General features: G+C 40.9%; 1 protein-coding gene across 1 annotated transcript in view; it reads right to left on the bottom strand.

Moving 5' to 3' along the window:
* LOC138039970 (nuclear anchorage protein 1-like) overlaps positions 1–20,301 on the bottom strand; it is a 57,900-nt gene that overhangs the window by 24,665 nt on the left and 12,934 nt on the right. Inside the window, 10 exon segments of the mRNA XM_068885786.1 lie at positions 358–406; positions 537–604; positions 1,414–1,943; positions 1,946–2,192; positions 2,898–3,139; positions 4,126–9,750; positions 11,520–11,739; positions 12,098–17,571; positions 17,925–17,991; positions 20,209–20,301. The exon segment at positions 20,209–20,301 is cut by the window's right edge and continues 27 nt beyond it. Of these exon segments, the coding sequence (XP_068741887.1) occupies positions 358–406; positions 537–604; positions 1,414–1,943; positions 1,946–2,192; positions 2,898–3,139; positions 4,126–9,750; positions 11,520–11,739; positions 12,098–17,571; positions 17,925–17,991; positions 20,209–20,301 (12,615 nt within the window).

Below are 20,301 nucleotides of genomic sequence, written 5' to 3'. Positions count from 1 at the left end.
AGGTTCACGACGTGAACCTTGAAAAGATTTAAAAAACCAGAGTGTTTAGGTATGTGGTCTCCCCGCATTGTACACTTCTTCTATCAACGAAAATCCATGGCAGATCGACAAACAAATCAAGCTGCGGGATGAGAACAAAAAAAAAAAAATAAACTAAAGCTTTATCCTGTCAGATAACTGATCAGTCAATGGGGTTTCTTTTGCAGTGGCGCACTGATGACATAAGATAGGGAAAAAGCACCGTGTAATTGTCAGATGTCCACCTTCAGTTTAGGCAAAGGTCACAAGGTTCCGCGAAAAAAAAAAAAAAAAGAAGCAAACAGGAGACCACGCCGAAAGTTAGAAAATGTCCCCTACCTCGCTTTCACGACATTTGGCAGCATACAATTCCTCCATCTCCTGCAACCTAAAAATGGATTGGGAAAGTGATATTTATTATCGGAGTGAAAAATATGCAGCTTACAATTTAAATATTAGAATCGTACACGTGAAAGCAATAAATGACAAAAATGAAGAGATAACAGAGCATCCGAAACCTTAATCTCAGTTGTTCTATGGTTTCCATCGATTCTTCGTCTTCGGAAAGCATATCGATAGCCACACTCTGTAAACAAAAAAAAGCCCAACACTCACCTTATTGTTGGAAATTGGTAGCAAATAGTAATATGTAACGGGGCGCTACGTGATAGAAATCAAAACTGGGTTTCCATAGAATTACGTATATTTCTGGTAGAAGAATTCATACATTTCCTTCGTAGTTTCCTAGCTCGTTCGGGTTAGAATTTGAAAACCTCAAGAAGAAAGATCGTCCGAATGAGAGTAGGTCCTCATAACAACTGTTGTTGGTGGTCAGCCGACGATTCGACAACTAGAGCGGAAGTTTCGAGTCCGAGAATGAATTCCGCTCTGGTTGTGTAAGACATCCTTCTCAGGAGTACAATGTAGTCTTTGAACTCCTCGGTTCAATCCAGTAAACTACGATAGAATTTCGTGCAACAAGGATGAGATTTCCAGTAGTTTGCCATGTAAAAGAAATAAAGCACAACTGAAATTGACATTTTGAATCGTCCGAAACAGCCATGTCTCGATCATTTTGTACCTATTCTATTAATCCGTGACAGTTTTGGTATTATTTTAATATTGTCACATTTTGATACTGATTTACTGACAGCTATGATATTCCCGACAGGCGTTTTGATACTTTCACGTCATCCTATGTTGAGATTACCTTCATCTTGGATATTCAGGACAGCAGTCTGATATTCTGACATTTTAATATCGATATCTGACACCGAATCCCGAAATCATGGTTGAAGGGGAGTACGTTCACCAATCAGCTAACCCTGTTTTGATTAGGAATTGGAAAATATCCTCACGGAGCTTTTAGAGTACATTCAAACGCTTTTCATTTACCTGGTTTGCGCGTCCTCAAGTCGTCCTCTGCAATTGTTCCTTTTCCGCCCTTGCAGCTTCAAGGTCACTTCTCCAGCCCTTCCCAATGTGTTCGAACTGCACTTTTGCTTTGGTCAGCGAAGACTGCTTCTCAATCAACGTCTGCTGAAGATCGCGGTTTTGATTTAACGTTTCCTGAATCTTTTGAGAGAGATTCTCCTTTTCGTTGAGCGATTGCTCTAGTTCTTTTCGAAGCGATTCGACTACTTCGTGAAATTTATCGTACAAGTTGTCTTTTTCCACCCTGCATTCTTGACATTCTCTTCGCAAAAGGTTTATCTCGTTCTTTAGCTCGATCACTTCATCACCTTCTGGACCATTAACTTCTGTCCTTTGAAGACTTTCTCTGGTAACCTCTCCTGTTTCTCGTAGCCTAGAAATTAAGGAGTCTTTATCCCTTACCAAACTTTCCACCTCCATTCTTTGATTATGGATGTATTTCTCTTTCTCCAGATTTTGTTGCCGGCTCTGCTCTAGTTCGAGCTTGAGGAATTTAGAATTTGATCATAGTCCTTCCTGAGTTTCAAACGTAAATTTTCTTTCTCCTTCATGGTCAAGTACAAATCCTGTCGAAGTTTCTTGTTCCCTGTTTCCAACATCTGATAGTTCACTTCAAGTTCTTCGTACAGCTTTTCTTCATCGGATTTATTGACCAGTCCAGCTCTAAACTGACCAATTTCTTCGTTGAGTTTTTCTATGATTTGAAGTTTCTCTGCAAGCTCGCCTTTCAGCTGTTCCTTCTGCAACAAAAGAGCTGCAATTGAGTGCCCTACAGCCGTTGTTGAAAAACAACACAGCAGTGAAAAACAGCCAAAAATTACCGAGACACTGTAAGCAAATACATGCGCCAGACTGAGGAGTGCGAGCCAGCCGATACACCAATTTCAACATATAACTCAAAGTTGACTTAATCTAAGCTAATCGACTTAATTGGTAATCATTACTCCTAGAATCTAGGGGTAAACGAGTTTTGTACCAAAAGCATCGGTTGGGAAAATGTTTAGTAAGAAACTTAAGGACGGTGCCTACTATCGTTATTGCGCATGCGTTCTGCGCATTTGGAGATACTCGTGCTTATTAAGACGGAGAAATTTTTGCGTGGTTTAAAACTATGCGGAGAAAGCCAAACGTATTAAGTGCTCTTGGAATCCAAAAAGAAAATTGGGGATAACCACGCATTTTTCAGAGATAATTAAACTTCAATTTGGAAAACAACACCACACATACCTTTGTAATTTAGAGCTTTTTACAAATATTGTTGATCAATTATCTTTGAAAAATAGGTGGTTACCCCCAATTTTAAGATCTGCTTCTCGCGCATATCCAGTAAACCGTGCAAAATGCAAAAATACCTTTGAATTAGTAGGCACCGCCCTTAAAACACTTCAACCACCAACGGCAGCGACTGAAGTAGTTGGCTTCAAGAACTTCCCCTCGGTACAAACCTCTTTTATGTTATTCTCCTCCAGTAAGGCGAACTGCTCTTTAAGCTGATCAAGTTCGTTATTCTTCTGCATCACGACAGCGTCGGTGCGCATTTGCATTTGCTGTTTCATCTCCTCACTTTCTTTTGCAGACTGGTTTACTTGATAAATCAGTTGCTCCGTAGTGTTTGCATGTTCCGTGGTCAGCCTTTCAATTTCGATTTCCAAATTCTCAACTTCTTTTTGTTTTTTCTCCAGATTATCTTAGAATAAAAGAAATTTTTAGTTTACAAGACACTGTTGTGTAATTCGTAAGTTACAACAGAAAACATTTACGGATGGGTATAACAGAAAAATGAGAAGCTGATGCAGGGGAGCTAGTTGGTCGCTGGTGCACGGACGTGTGACAAATATTCCCATAATATCAAAAAAGGAACTTGACGTATTCTTTGCTTCGTTGAAATCTATAAAATGATTCTGAGCATGTTTGAATCCAAACATTGAGGAAAAAACAGTCCTTACAGATGAAATATGACATTAAGATATTGACTCTCCTACGAATTCTTTTTGATTTAACAAGTGGAATGGCCAAAACTTTTGGTAACAAACAATTTGTTAGTTATTTAAGATTTAAGTATTAACTCAAACGAACTGTCCGAAACTTTGAAATGAAAGGAAAGGAATCTTTAACGACCTAAACCGTTCAAAAACATCTTTGACTACAGGTGATAAGATTTATAGTGAAGTAAATATAATGATAGAAATACTGCAGTCCATAAAACAGGGCTTTACACGCTCGCTGTTTCTCTCAAGTCTACAATATAGAGAGGGTTGCTTCTTTAAAGGCTGGACCGTACAATCGGTGGTTTTATCATACAGAAAATATGCTGCTGCTCCTCCCAACCTGGAAGGGATCATTGCCAGTCCAACGAGGGGTTTACCGCACGTGAGGAGAGAAGCGTCCCGAGTTAGAAAATAACAAAAGGCAGTAAATGGTAGGCTTTGTCCAACTTAAAGAATCAGCAGAGTTCGCCTGTCTACCTGCAGTAACGAAGGCCTGATTCCAGTTGCTCCATTGGCTATCAGTCCAAACCACGAGCAACGTTTTAGCACACAATCAAATAAAGACAGAAAACTCAAAAACTCCAGTTTAAAACAACTGATAAGGTTTCATTTCTCATATTGGCGTTAGTACTTTTCAATAATACATTTCGTTGACTACAATCAAGATTAATAATTTTGCAATTACCTTCTGTGTCTTTGAGGACGTCGTCGAGTGCCACAATCTGCTCGTCCAATTCACATTTGTCTTCCTTAAGGTGACGTAAGGCTGTGTGCAATTCCTCGCGCTCCCCATCCTTATCTGGCGATACGTGAAAATTCGTATCCTCCGTGCCAATGCAGGCATCGCTCACTTCGGACTCGGACAACGAGGAGGACTTTTGTAACCGTTTCATTTTCACCTGAAGCTCGTATGCTATTTCCTCTGCGGCATTTTTACCTTCACGTGCTGATTGTAGGTCTTCTCGGAGACCAGATACGATGTGATTGAAATTTGTCCTTAGTTTGTCTATATCTTCGAGCCTTTCTTCCAGGGCATTAACGCGTGAATTCAGTTGCTCTTTTTCCACATTTACAGAGGTTAAGGTCTGCTCCAGATTGTTCGCATAGTTTTGTTGCTCCGATACGACAACATCGTATTGATTTTTCACCGCCCCCATTTCAGCAGCAAACAGTTGTTTCTGATTGGACAACTCTGCCTCCAGATTGGCAATTCGTTGATCTTTTTCCTCCAGCAAGGGTCGATCACCTTCAAGTAACCGCTCTAATTCCACCGTCGCTGCTTGCAGTTCCCTTTCAGCTTTAACCTTCTGCAACTGGAGTTGTTCCAAAAATGCCTTGAGATTAACGTTTTCTGAGTTCGCTAAAGCAAGAGCCTGCTTGACATGCTCGTGTTCGTCACCTAGTGACTGCAACTGCCCCGCAAAGCTCGTGATCGCTGCGTCCCTCTCCAAGAGCAGCTTCTCATTATTTTCCAACAAGCTATTGATCTCTTCTTTTTCTGTCAGCAGTTGCTGAATCTTTGTCTTGAGCTCACTGACCATTCTTTCCTTTTCTCTGACGATTTCATCCAATTCAACTCTTAATTGTTGTGCTGCTCGTTCAATGTCCAATTTTTCTTGGCGCGTTTTAGCCAGCTCAGCATGAAGTTCCTTCCCGCTCTCTGCCTCATTCGCTTCAACCTTTCCTTCTTTTGCCTTCCTCATCAATGTCTTTAACTTGGTCTTCAGGCGTTCATTGACTGACTTTACCTTGTCCAGTTCGCCCTGCACTTTAGACAAATCATCTCTGACCTTTTGAATATCTTCCCTCTCATAATTGTCAAGCGAAATAATTTGTGGAGGTGCTGCGCCAAGCAATGTCTCACTTTCGCTAAGTACCATTTCCTCTGATGACTGAACATGTTCTTTTTCTTCTCCAGTGTTGACTGTCGCGGTTTTCATCTCTTGAAGTTCGCTTTCCAAACTACGTACTTTATTCTCCAACTGCTGCTTCTCCTCTCGAAAAGATTCTAAAGTTTTCCGCAAATTATCAGCCTCACTTTTCACTGCATTCAACTTTTCTTGAGCTTCCACTTCTCTCGTCTGTATTGTATCTGAGGTATCGACCGCAACATCCTCAAACTGGGGGTCTGCAGTGCCTGATACCCTCTCCAAATGCTTCAATTGCACCTGAAATTCATGGGCAATTTGATCGGCAGCCGCCTTCCCATCAAGAGCGAGCTGGAGATCTTCTCGAAGACTTGAAACAATGTGATTAAAATCCTCCTTGAGTTTATGGACGTCCTCTCTTTCGTTCTTGAGATCACTCAACTGGCTTCTCAACTGCTCGATTTCTTTGGTGGCCCATAAACACTCCCTCTCCAGATTGTTAGCATGGTTTTGAATTTGTGTAATTATTTCCTTGTGCTGATCCCTTGTGGCTCTTAGTTCCGTCTTATATTTTCCGGTAAGATCTTCTAACTGAGCTTCAAGGTCAGCAATTGATTTGTCCTTCTTATCTAAAAGAAAGCCATACTCTTCAATCAAACGTTCATAGTAAACTTTGAGGGCAGTAAAATCTTTTTCGCTTTCTTTCCTTTGGACGACAAGGTCGTCTATTTCGGCACAAAGGTTTGCATTTTCACCTCTCAGATCCTCAACGTTTTTCCAGGCTTGATCATTGTCACTTTCCACAGCCCGAACGTCATTCATCAACGCAAGCAGTTGTCCGTCTTTCTCTGAAATTTGCGCCAAAAGCTCTTTAACTGAAGCACTAGTCTTTTCATTCTGTGAAGTCAACTCATCGATTCTCGTTTTGCGCTCATTTACTATTTTCTCTTTTTCGCGCACAAAGGTATCGAGTTCCATTCGCAATTCCTGGCACGTTTTTTCACTTTCAAGCTTTTCTTGACGAAAATTTTCAAGTTCAGTTTGCAATTCATCTCGGACAATTGTACCCTCGTCAACAGAGTCCGATTTTACCCTCCTCTTTTTCATCACGGTTCGAAGCTTTGCCTTCATCTTGTCATTTAAGATCTTCACACGTTGCAGTTCATTCTTTAAGTTTTCTAATTCCACTTCCGTTTCACTCGCCGGAGGAGCATAAACTTGATTGCCTTCAGAACTCTTCAAAATGACATCTTCGACCACTTTTTAGACAATGTCTGTGTTAAAATCTTTTAAGTTAGCATCGTCACCAGATAAGGCCTCTTTTAAATTATTCGCTGCAAGCAATAGCACAAAATCATGAATTCGAGCTTGCATCGCATCCTTTTCTTTCACAGTTGCTTCAAGGGCCGCTCTCAAATCCGCCTCCTCGCGCTGTGCGGCTTCCAGCATTTCCGAAATCTTGTTTTCTTGCAGCGGTGGACTTGTATCAATTTTCTTGGAAAGGCCTGGATTTGACTTCCTCATTTTTTCAAGCTGAACTTGAAACTCATGTGCGAGTTCGTCTGCTGCTTTTTTACCGCTGATTGCCTGCTGAAGATCTTCCCGTAAACCTGATATAATATTGTCGAAATTGCTACGTAGTTTCTCTATACCCTGCTTCTCGTTGTCCGCAATTTGGATTTTTTCTTTTAAACTCTCGATCTCATCTTTCGCACTGGCAAGTTCTTCTTCTAGTACACTAATACGTTTCTGACTTTGTGAAGACAATTCTTCGAACCTCGCTTCGAGCTCTTGTATTTGCTGCAGGTGACCCTCTCTTTCGTCTCGCATTTCAATTTCCTTTTCCTCCCTGTTACGCTGAAACTGCAGCCTCTGGTTCTCCATCTCTGCGTGAATCTCTTCAAACTGTTCCTTTAGTTCCGTACCTGATACCTCTAGCACGCGAACCTGCTCTTGCAACATACTCTCACTTCTCTCCAACTCCGCTATGGTTTTGTCAGTTTCCATTCGTCTGTCTTCTATTTCAGATAAAAGCTTCTGAATCTTCCGTTCCTTTTCTTCAGTGACTGGGTACGAGTCTTGCACAACTTGCTCCAGTTTGGCTTTAGTTTGCACCAACTCTCTTTCCATGACATCGCTTCTATCACTAATAGATTGAAGATTATCTTGCAGCTCTGTGTTGATTTGTCTAAGCTCCAAAATAGCTTCATCAGCTTCTTTTTGCTTGACAGACAATACTTCGTCATGCTCTTGTTTTATCTCCTTGATTTCTTTGAGATGTTTCTCAATTCTATTCTCCAGTTCACGCTCCAATTCGGATATTCTTTCAGTGTTTTCCATGACAAGTGATTGGCTGCATTGAAGATGATTTTCCAATTCCGTATTTGCGTGCACAGTAAGTTGCAGTTCCGATTTGACCTCTGCCATGTTTTCCAAATCTTTTTTCAAGGCTTCATTGTCCGAATTCAGCAACTCAAATTTCTCTGTCAGGTCTTGAAGTACATTATCCTTTTCGAGCAGCTGTTTTTCATGCTCCTCGATCAAACTGTTAGCGCGCTCTTTTTCCTCCAATACCTATTCCATCTTGAACATGAGGCCAGCAACGATTCTTTCTTTCTCGTGGACAAAATCATCAAGCTCCAGGCGAAGATCCGCCATTTGCTTATCGCTGTCAATTTTAGCAGCTCGGATTCTCTCCAGTTCATCCCTTGTTTCATCAGACATTTCCTCTTCCTTTGAACTCCTAGACCTTGTACCTGTTCTCTTTTTCTTAAGAGCTTCCTTTAGTTTACTATTCAGGTCTAACGTTTCCTTAAGCTCCTTTCGCAGCCACACAACATCATCCGAAATTTTGAGTGCCTCTTCAGGGAAAACGTTTTCTTCAACCCTGTCATCTGTTCTATCTGATGTTGTCCTTATATCTGGTTTTTCTCTTTGTTTAATTGCTTCTGACCTTCTTTTAAGATCTTCGTTCTCCATAGTGTCATTGTCTAACGTATCCCTTACGGGTGCAGCCTCCTCCTGAACAGGAAGGAGTTGCGCTGCAAGATTTATTTTTCCCATACCCTCAACACTAGCAACAGCGTTCTGGTCTGTTAAAGACTCAGTTTTCGTCAGTTGGACTTGGAATTCATGGGCGAGTTGATCAGCAACGGCCTTTTCATCCAGCGCTTGTTGGAGATCGTCACGCAAGCCAGAAACAATGTGATCAAAGTTGGCTTTAAGCTTGTTTAGTTCATCTGAAGACTGATGAGCTTCTTGAAGCCTCTGCCGAAGTTGTTCGACTTCAATCTTTCCATTCCTAATTTCTCGTCTGACGATTTCAACTTCTTCTTCCTTCTTACTGAGGACCTTTTCATAACCATCTTTGGTGTTTTCCAATTCTTCTACATATTCAAGTCTTTCCACTTGGAACTTCTTCTCCAGAATATCCATTTCTTCAACTAGGTGTTGATAACTCTGTTTAAGATTCTGAGCTTCCAAATCGGCATTTGTAGCAAGTTTCTTGATTTCCTCATCTCTCTCTGCGACAAGTTTTTCATACTTTTCAAGAAGGACATCGTTTCTCGACTTCTCATCCAAAAGTTGCTGAATCCTTGTCCTGAGATCTCCGATGATACCGTCCTTTTGACCAACAATCTCAACAAGTTCCTTCCGCAATTCATGGGCTGTCTTCTCCAAGTTAAGCTTGTCTTGGCGAGCTTTCTCGATATCAGACTGTATCTCATTAGCATCGTATTCGGGAACAGACTCAGCTTTGACTCTTTCTTTTTTCATGAGCACTCTAATCTTAGCTTTCAGTTTCTCGTTTAAGGCTTTCACCTTCGCGAGTTCAGCTTGGGCCTCAGACAGTTCCATTCTGCTTTCATTTAACTCTTCAAAACGGGCGTCCTTCATAGAGGATTGTGTTGTGGTGGGTTCCATCTGCAGTGAAATAGACTGTTGAGGAATGGGAATAGCTTCATGCAATGGAGACACAACTCCGGACTCCACTTTCACATCATGATCATGAAGGAGAGTGCCAACTACACCATCAGTGGGAGATCCCAATTCAGAAACACTGTCTTTAGTAGATTCACTTTCACCCAAAGGAGAGGCTACGGTCTGGAGTTGTTCATTCACTGCTTTCAATTGCTTGAGTTCTTCCTTCGCCAAGTCAAGCTGATGGCCAAGCTTAAGTTTTTCATCCTTCAAGAGATGAAGTTCCGCCTGTAATCTTACAATTTCATGGTCCTTGTTTTTCAGCGTCTCAACAGCTTCTCTCAGTTGCTGAACTTCACTAAGCAGGGACTGTTTCTGTTCCTGTTCGTTTGTTTCTTCTTTGTTCTTTGCCGCTATTTCTTTGTCGAGAGCTTCCACCTCCTGTTGCAATTTTTCAATGCGTTGGTCTGCTTTCTCTTTCTGAGAGCTAAGGGCATCCACACTGGATGTAAAATCGGTTTCTGGAAAAGAAAGAGAAAATGTGTTGTAAATGCGTTCAAAAGCAACAAATATAGAGAAAAAATGGAAAGAATACAGAAACATGTTGATCCACAGGCATTAGTATAAGTGGTAAGCTTATTATGAATTGTAATCACATTTAACAATTAGACGTTCGAAGCATCTAATTTCATAACAGCGATGAAAATTTGCATCTGCCTTAAGTAAATTACTCAACAAGTTACTTAGAATACGTACGAGTTGGACTTAAATTTAACTTACTTAAAGAAATCAATGTTTCCACGAAGGGCCTGGGAAGGCCTAACATGAGTGTTAAATAAATAATGTTTTAGGTAGTCACATTACAATGTTAATGATAATTAGTGGTGAAAAAAATCCACACAGAAACTGCCAAGTTATGAATGTAAAGGCAATATTAATAAGACTGAGAATCAGTAGGGGATGAGAGTCAGTATGGGAATAAATGGAATTTGTACAGAGGAGCGCAAATCCGGAGAACTGTGACATGTGATTCCTACGTTGAAAGCGTTCGCGAGAGTGTTAAGCACACAACACATAGCAACAATTGAAACAGCACAACCGCAAACAGAAAATTAAGACATGAAAACCAAACAAATGAAGAACAAAAAGCAATGTAAGCACACAAACAAAAGCAAAGCAACTCACCTTTTAAATAACAGAATTAAAATTAAAATGGACAGCTCAGCAGATATCAACAGTCACTACAAAGACCATCTCTGTGTGGCCTTGAGATTGCTTTGGCAGACAATGTTATGCGGAAAATAAAGTGATGGTGCTGCAAAGGTGCAAAAACCCAACGAAGCGACAGGTCATGCTATTTGAAGAAATCGTTTACCTTAAGGTTTGATCTGCCACAACTCGATTCGACTTGACCTGATATGCCTCCCCAACCAGACGAGCACTGGTGTTAAGCTATATATAAATGAGCTTGACACTTAAATGAAGGCAAATTGGCCACCGGCAAAGAGCCAAGAAATAAGAGAACTGGAGGATACTGACAGAGGTGCTGGTGTGCTAACAGCAAATGCAAAGCCATGTGTGATTCACTAAGATCATGTGACGCATTTCACCTATCAAATCACACCTCTATAACTTAGAACTCTGGTTTGGTAGTACAACATTATGCAGGAGAGAAACCACGAAAACCAAGCACTATGACGTTTTCTATCATTTTAAATGAGAGAAGGGATCTGTTACCGAGTAAATTCTAATGAATGCAACCTGTATCTTTGATAAATTCTGGAAAGTGACATAGAAATGGCAAGTGGACGTTCCACAGAACAGAGGATTCAATTTTACTTTGAAAAATGGATTGAACTGCCATAAAAGCATTTAATTTATTAAAGTTGAAGGGCAAAGCGCTTAATTTCAAGAGAAAGTATTCTTTTGAAACTCGATGAGATTTAACCGAAATCATATTCTGCAAATCGATAGATCTCAGAATGATTCTTGGGTTTCTTGCGGAAGACAAACTGCTCATTTTCGCTGATAAAGTAAGTATACTCGTAGTTTGGACTCCGTCCTTGCAAATTTTGTGTACCAAAAGTTAAAGAAGCAACTAAATAATGATCACAGATGAAATGGGAATCCTATCATTTGCAATTACACAAGAGCTGTGTTAAAGCAGCCCTCTGCTGCAAAAGTACGAACACTTGTATCTCATCACCAAATTTACGTAATGGATGGAAAATATCGAAATTATAAGTGTCAACGACTTTCAATCAGCCTATTGAGTTAGGACTAGACTAACCTTGCTCTTCCAGCTCTTTCTTTAGCTGTTCCTGACTCCTCACCAAATAATTCTTCTCATTCGTCAAGTTTTCTTGCTCCCTTTTGAGGTTCACTATTTCATCTTCTGCACTGCTGAGATCATGCTCCAGTGCTTCCAGTTTCTCCTCCAAGGTTTTGTTATCTTCTTGTAGAACTTGAAGCTTGTTGTTGACTTCAAGCAGTTCCTCTGCATGTAAAGCCTGAGGTAGACAAGTTTGAAAAAAACGTCATAACGCTTACAAGTCATGAGGAGAAAGCTTGTGTACCACCGTCAATGAAAACCGTTTGGGTGGTTTACAGGCCTTTCAAACAAGTCTTGGCATCAAGCTGTTGTAAATGATTACTTTTTGGCAATGTTCTTTCATTTTAAACTTATGCATGCACTCCTTGAAGAGGTAAGGGAACGGATACAAGCGGCTCCCGCCTTCTTGTGGTATTTCAGTCAGCTTGTTTAATTACAAACAACAGAATTCTGTTTTTTTTGTAAAGTCAACGGAGTTTCAAAAACAATAGCTATATGGAGCATGGAATAAGAACGATCTGAGAGATTGGGCTTACCTTGAGATGTTCAGTGTCAGCATCCTTCTCTGCAAGGGAACCCTGTAACTTGGCAAGTTCTTCCTTCTTAGCCACTCGTTCTTCCTTTAGCCTTTTCTTTAGGCTAGAAATGAGTTTGTTCCTGTCTGTGATAGACTTGTCAAACTCTTCTTGTCCAACACTGGCCTGCAGGCGTGTATCCAAATCAACTTTCTCTTGGTCACGCTTCTCGATCTCAAGTTTGAGATTTTGAAGGTCCAGCAATGCCTCCTGCCACTTCAGATCCTTCTGCTCTCCTTCGTTTTCTACATCAAAGATCTTTCTCCTCAGGGCTTCCAGTTCGTCCTCTTTTAATCTGTTGTTATCCCTGAGTTGATCCAAAGCAGCCGAAAGTTGTTCTGTTGTTTGGGTCTGAAGTTCAAGTTGGAACCGAAGATCCTGTTCCATCTTGTCCTTCTCCTTCTGCGTCTCGGCGAGCTTTGCTTCAAAGTCCTTTAAGTCCTGTTCTTTGTCTCTTTGAGATTTGTCCAGATGAACCTTGAGCTCCTCTAAGGCTTCGTTATTGTCTTTCTGTGCATTTTCCATTTGAACTTGCAATTCCTGCAATGCCTGTTCTTTCTCTTTTTGTGCATTAGCCAGTTTTAGTTTGAACTCTGCAATGTTTTTCTTGTTTAATTCGATCTTTTCTCTTATCTTGTCTTTCAACTTGGCAATGACTCCATCCTTATGAATCTTGGTAACTTCCAATTCCTTGGCAAATTTCTCCTCGATTTGCGCCTTCTCCAGTTCTTTGGCAACGGTAAGCTTGTCGACCTTCTTGCTAACAACTTCCTCGAGATCACTCTGCATTTGTTTTTGGTCTTCTTCCTTCAACTGTAATTTGTCATCAAATCCATCACGTTTTTCCTCTGTAGGTCTGCCATCTTCAAGTTGTTGTTTAAGGTTTACAAGCTCCTTTTGTTGTTCGCTAAACTCCCCTTTTAAATTTTCCAATTCAGATGTTACCCATTCGTGCTGCACAGACAAATCGTTAAGTTTTTGATTTGCATGTGCAAGTGCTGTGTCTGCGCCTATTTTCGCCTCTTTCACATTTCTCAGCTCTGACACAATGTCAGCAAGGTCAGCTTCAATGGTCTCTTTTTCTAGTTGCAATTGCTCAATTTGACTGAAATGTTGTCTTTCAGGGGATGAAAACTCAGACTTTTCAACGTTAGTTGAGCCCAAGGGAATCTCTCTTTCCACATCTACAACTAGCACTCCTTCTTGGCCTGGGACAATATTCTCAAGAATACTGGAAATCTGGTTTTGGGACATGTTTACCTTTGTTTCGCGATCAAAAACTGTAACGTTCCGCTCTTGTTCGCTTGCAAAAGAATCCAACCTCTCGTTAGCAGCTAGCAAGTTCGATTCCAAACGAGCCTTTTCTGTCGAAATCACTTGTACCATGTTATTGGTTTCAGCTAACTCTCTCTTGAGAAGGTCGTTGTGTTGTTCAAGAGCATCACAAGACGATTCCATTTCCTTCAACTTACTGGCCAATTCGTTAGCCGCTGTTAGTTTTTGTATGTCCTCTTCATGCTCCCTGTTCATTTGATTCAGTTTTGATTCTTGCTCTTTACAAAGGTCCTTCATGCTTTGCAATTCAATGCTGGTCCTCTCCAATTCTCCGTGAAACAGTTCCTCCTTTTTTCTCAGCATTTCGTCGAGTGTATTTTCTACATCAGACTTGTCCTTCTCGAGGCTTTCAATTTTTTCATTCTTTGAGGCAATCTCTTCACTTGCATTTGTTAAGTCTGCTTTAATTGCACCTAGTTCCCAATCAGCGGAGGTGAGTTTGTCCTTGAGGTCGAACACTTCCGACTCTAATGCGGTCTTCTCGTGAGAAACTCGTCTCAACTCAGAAGCGACCTCACTAAGATCCGCTTGAAGACTAGCAGTCGATCCTTCGACTTTGTTAACAGTTCTCTCTAATTCTTCTTCGTGTGCACTCATTTCATCGATCCTGTCGTTTGCTAAATTAAGAGCTTGCTTGTTCTCTGATAAAAGACTGCTAAGGTCTGTAACCTCTAGTTCTTTTTCACGTAATAATTGCTGTTGCTCTTTTACTTGCTTTTGAAGCTCTAAAATCTCTAGTTCCTTGCCTTGTATTTCATTGCCCAACGCTTTTTCTTTCTCGGATTTCACATGTTCTTCCTTCACGACATTCTGTAATTGAGAAACTTCTGTATGCAGTGCACCCAGCTGGACATCCTTCATTCTCAACACCTCTTTCGTCCTTTCAATGTCCATATGGACAAGTTTCAACTCTGCAGCCAGAGAGTTTTGTTTCTCAGTGCTTTCAGAAAGATCCTTTCTCAAAGAAACGATTTCAGTAGTGGCTCCTTCGAGTCGGGTTTGCAAGTCACTCTTTTCTTGCTCAAAATCAGCCTTCAATTTGTTCGACCACTTTTCACTTTCAAGCAGCTTCACCTGATATTCCTCGAGCATTGTCTTCGTTAAGGATAAACTTTCAGAGGCTTCCAGCAGTTCGTTTTCCTTAGTTACAATCTCCTTATTCAGGTATTCTGTACTTTCCTTGGCAGCCTTACTAACCTCTTCGTTGACGCCCTTCAAGTGTTCGATAACTTCACTGAGATCAGTAACTTCTCGAAGTTTCATATCAAGCTTCCTTTTCACGTCATCCAAACCAGATTGTACTGTGTTATTTTCAGATTGAACCAGGGACATTCTTTCATTGTTTTGATTAAGAGATGTCTCCATGATTGCCTTCTCTTCTTCAGTTTGATGGGTTCGCTCCTTCAACAAATCTACTTCCTGTTGAAGCTCACTAATCTTTGCAGCGAAATTCTCTTTCTCACTGCTCGAAAGCTGCAGAGATTCTTCCACTCGGCCAAGCTTGTTCTCAAGCTCCAGAATTTGCTGGTTTTTCACCTGAAGCTGATTTTTGTGTTCAATTAGCTGCGCTAGGCATGTTTCCATAGAATCTTTCTCTTCCAAGAAGACCTCTTTTTCTTTCCTCCGCTCATCAAGCTCTTTTTGGTAATTTTCATTTTCAGCAGTCAAACCATCATAGGACTTTTTCAATGCTTGAGCTTTCTTCTTCATGGCAGCAAATTTACTGTCTCTAGTAGCCAGCTGAGTTTTCAGATCCTCAAGTTGGGTATTTGCCTCATTCAAGCTTGTGTCAAGATTCGTAATGTTCGTGCTTCTGTCATCCAAACTATTTTGCAGGGCAAGGATCTCCTCCTCTTTGCTAGAAAGATGTTCCTGCAGATCATGCACTTCTTCGCGCAATTCACTTACACGGGAGTCAAAGTAGAAGGTTTGTTCGTTCAGGCTTAAATTCAACGAGTCGGTCTCCTCCGCCTTTTCGTTTAACCTTTTTTGTAGTTCAGTTGTCAAGGAAGTCATTTCAGCAAGGCGCGACTCGAGTTGCTCAACAAGCAGGTTCCGTTCCCCAATATTAGCCTGCAACAGGTTATTATCTTCTTCCCTATTCTTGAGCATTTCTCGAAGCTCATTTACTCGATTGGAGTTTTCAGCAAAGCACATACGTGACTGCTCCAGATCTGCTAGCTTTTCGTCCAACAATGACTGTAACCGACGAACCTCAGCTTCCGCTTTGTGAAAGCTGTCTGTCACCTTTTTAAAACTCAATGCTACTTCCTCAAGAAAAGCATTAAGATTAATTGATTCAATTTCTTTCTCTTTAATGACTTCTTGAAGTGTTTTAACACTCGAGGATGCTTCTTCATAGCATGCGCTGAGCTCACTGAGGGTAGAAATACGTGCTTTAACGTCTGAGCGTAAAGATGCGATTTCGCTGTCTTTTTCTGCAACATTTTCCTCCAGTTGCAAAACATCAGAATTGTGTTTCGATTCCAGGTCATTATATCGCGCTAATTCTGCTTCCAAAGTTGATTTAAGGCCACTGATCTCACCCTCTTTGTTGGTCAAGGTGCTACTTAGTTCTTGCATCTGAAAACTCTGCTCTGCCAAGCGTGATGTCAGTTCTTGATAGCTTGATCCTTGGTCGTCCATGCTGGCCCTAAGAACAGTCAACTCTGACTCCCTGGCCGCAAGCAAATCTTGCATCTCTTTCATCTGGGAACTAGCTTCACAGAAGCTAGACCTCATTTCTTCGTAATCTAACTTCAGAACTCCAACATGTTCCTTAAGAGAGCTGATCTCCCCATCCTTGTTTTTAACGTCTTGTTTTATATTATCTAAGTGGCTGTTTGCCTCATTGAATGTAGACTTAAGTTGTTGATGCTCTTCCTCTTTCTGTCTAAAGGTGTTTTCCAGAGACTGAACACATTCGTCTTTTGCCTGGAGCAGCTCTTGAAGGTCAACGAGTCTAGCATCTTTGTGTGAACAATCCAAGATAAGCTTTTCGACAGTTGCATTCGTCTCCTCTAAGCTTGCCTGGAGCACATTGAACTTTTCCTCTTTTTCAGCCAAACTATTTTGCATCTCCTTTACGCACTTCGCTGACTCGGAGGAGCTTTGACTTAATAGCTCATTTTGTAATCCCTGCTCGTCCAAAGCAGCTTTCATTGCTTTCATCTCAACATCTTTTGACGCACAAATTCCTTCAAATTCTCGTGATTTCATCACCGACTCATCACACCTAGTGGACAGCTCCTTGCAAGAGGCTTCCTGTTCTTCCAATTTAGACTTAAGATCAACTATCTCATCTTCTTTTGCAACAAGTGCTTCCTGCAATACCTGAAGCTGATTGGCATTTTCCGATGCCACTTGCGTCAGTTCTTCATAACTAACAGCTTGTTCTTGAAAGTTCTGTTGCACAGCCTTCAGTTCAGAATCCTTGGCCTGAACAATTTCTTCGAGACCTTTCAACTGAGAAGTGGACTCGATCAAACTTTTGCTCAGTTGCTCGAAACTCATATCTTTCTCACCAGTCACAGCCTTGAGCCGTCCAATTTCTGTTTCCCTGTCTTCAACAACTCTTCTGAGCGTCTGGACCTCTTTCACCAATGCACCGTGTTTAGAGTGCAACGAGTCAAATTCTACACTTTGTTGGTCATTGGTAGCCTGCATTGCCGTGAGCGATTCTTCCTTACCTGACAATACAGCTTGCATTTCGTTGACAGTGGAACAGACTTCTGTATAACTTCCCTTGAGCTGTTCGAGGCTTGTCTCCTGCTCGACCATCTCTTTTCTCAGCCCTTCCACCTCAGCTTCCTTGGTAGCCAGTTGTTCCTGAAGTTGTTCCACCTGGCTGGTTGTCTCTGAGAAGCTCGAGTTTAACATCTCGAAACCCGTGCTACTCTCCATCAATGCTGCCTGAAGACTGCTTATCTCTTTATCTTTGTTTTCGAGATCCTTGTTGAGTTTTTGAGTGCTCTGTTGGACTTGAAGCTCCAGAGATTCCATGGAACTCTTGTTTTGTTCAAGCTCCTTCTTTAGGCTTTCTACATTTTGTGACTGCTTCACACACTCCTCTCGACTCAGCTCTAGTTGGCCACTAAGATCTGGAAAATATTTTTGGCTCATTAGTAATTTAACTCCACAATCCTGGACAAAAACAGTTTTGGACCATAAGTTGAAAAGAAGGCCAACAATACCCACTTTTCGGCCTCCCTTAACACAATGTTTTTCACGAGGATCTCAGATAACCCAACCGTATCTCAAACCCAAAGCGTTTTTTTTTTGTTTTTGTTTGTTTGTTTTTTTTTTCTTTTGGGGGGGGGGGGGTCCGTTATATTGAGTCTCAAGTCGTGGAGGGAATGCCTGTTTTTAGATGTGTTCACAGAATTTAAGTATATCTCCTGGACAATAGGATTATAGCCAGCTGGAAGTACAGAAAACGCAAACAAATACTCACCAATACTTTTCTCTCTTTCCTCTGCAACTAGCTGTCTCAACGATTCCAACTCTAAATGCAACTCATTCTGCAAAAAGAAGAAGAAAATCTCTGTTAAATCACAATTAGCATATGCAAAGTCACTATAAGACTCTAAAGCATAGCCAAAAATAACGAAAAGCGACAGTACAGTACAGCCCGAAAATGCACGCGCAAGAAGTGGCGCAAGAAGTTCACAAAATGTACGAGTTGAAAGGCCTAATGCTGTTTTTTTCATGGTGTAGCCTCGCAACTGCTATGCAGGTGTTTGTGAAAGTACACCGGCAGACTTAAGCTATCGAAAAGAGTTGCAAAACTAAATATCAAAATGATGTTTTCTCTCACGACGTATTGCCAAGTAAAAAAGAAAACACTGATCGCAGGTTTCATTCTGAAAATCACGATTGTGTTTTAAGACAAAACGAGCCAAAGCACTCGAAGGAAGCCGGGAATGCTTCAGGGCGTCCAAGACTTGCACGCCAAGGAAACATGTTACAGAATAAACGAACGAAAAGACAGTAAAACAACTGGTCACTGCTTGATCGCAATTCACTATTGCCAAATGGAGTGAAAAGACGGAGCAAGCAAACAATGATTATTTTCATTTTTTTTCTCCCGCTTCTCAGCGGTCCGGAGTCCCTGAAACTGATTGGCTAATCACGCGCGCTCCAGCGGGTCGGGATTTTCCCATCCGGGACTCCGAGTACGGACCGCTCCGAAATTTTCAACTTGAGCAACTTTTCAAGCCTTTTGTAACAGCGTAAAAGTGTCGTAAAAAACGTAAAATGTAAACGTGAATGTGCGTTGCTTTGATTTAAACTCCTTAAAGTGCGCTCCTTTTTGGTTAACATCAATTTTTGTCACATTTTAGGCCCTTTCACGTAGAAAAAACAAACACGATATTTGCCGGCCTTGGTCGGTCCGTATTGGGAAAAAGGCTGTGCCCTCTGTCTCGATAATGACACTCGGCCGCATACTCGAGACCTCCAGTACAGTTTTCCCAATACGGCCGGCAAATAACATGTATATCTGAGAAAACAAAATGACAACAAAAGAAAAGCTGCATACCACTGAATACCTTTTTTTAAAGTACAACCAAGTTTAAAAAAAAATTGTGTCTGTACTTTGCTGAAGGCAAGACTGAGCAATTTTCCAAACCTTCAGACCGTTCTTCCATTGTATCATTTAGATAAGCAAGTAACAATGTATATGCGTACACGTAAAGGAAAAACGACAAGTACTTGCCATTAGTAAAATTACGTAAGCTTGAAGCAAACGAACACTGTTGCTGTATTCTTCATTAAATTAGGGAGACAATAACAGTTTTATAAATCTCTCTAATGCTACTGAAATCACTTCTTAGCGTTGAAAAGTGCAATCTCTAATAGATTTGTACATGAAGGGTTCAAAAAGGAGCTAAGGAAAGTGTTATGGTTCAAGTTTAGCCATATATTAGTTTCAAATTTTTTCGAACTACTATGTAGTTGAGTTTCGTTTTTTTCATTTGTGCCAGATAACGAATATAAGAGAAAAAAAATCAAAATGGAACTGGTTTGAACCACAACACAACTGAACATCGTCAGAATAGAGATACTGCAACCAATTAACAGCAGTTGGGCTTGGTAGTTAAATGAACAGAATGTTTTCATTGGTCTCATCTCTTGTGAATGCAATTGGTCGACATAAATTCTACTAGAACTCCACAGAGGCAGAACATTAAAACATATATTTATGACAAACAGACCCCCCCCCCCTCCCCCAAAAAAAAAACAAAAAAAAAAAACAACAAAAAAATGCCTCTGCCTCCTTTGACAGCTGTATCCCTTTTGAACACATTAGGGACCTTTAGATTCTACTACGAGGACGAGAACGAGTACGAGATTTGACTGGCTTTTTTTTTTTGCGAAAAATCTTTAACCCGGACGATTAATCTTGCTCTTTCTTAGCAACAGAGGTTGCTCCGTTATTCTATTTGATGGTAACTGAGCAGTTTCCTGATCAAACTGCTACCGTGTTGGTGACTTGTTTTGACACGACGACATTGAAACGACGGTATCACGTTTTTCCCGCCAAAATGACGCGAATTCGGAGCCAATGGGCTAAGAAATGAAAAGAAGTGCCTGTCCCTTTTTTACGTTTTACATGGATTTGAAAATTTTTCAAGGAAGAGGAAGTTAGATCAAAGTTGTAGAGGAAAAGAAAGATTACGATTACATGAACACCATCACGCAATGGGTTTTAAAAAGCAAGAAGTGGAGATGTTCACCTCATCCTCCATAACATAAACTTCTTTTTGTTGAAGCATTGTTTTGAACAGATGAAGGTTCTGTTGCTGTTGGGCGAGCTTATTTTCCAGGTA

Source organism: Montipora capricornis, chromosome 3 (genome assembly GCF_036669925.1).
Source record: "Montipora capricornis isolate CH-2021 chromosome 3, ASM3666992v2, whole genome shotgun sequence".
In the NCBI taxonomy this organism is placed as follows: domain Eukaryota; kingdom Metazoa; phylum Cnidaria; class Anthozoa; order Scleractinia; family Acroporidae; genus Montipora; species Montipora capricornis.
Note: the sequence above shows the minus strand (reverse complement) of the source record. Positions and strands in the feature narration are given on the sequence as shown.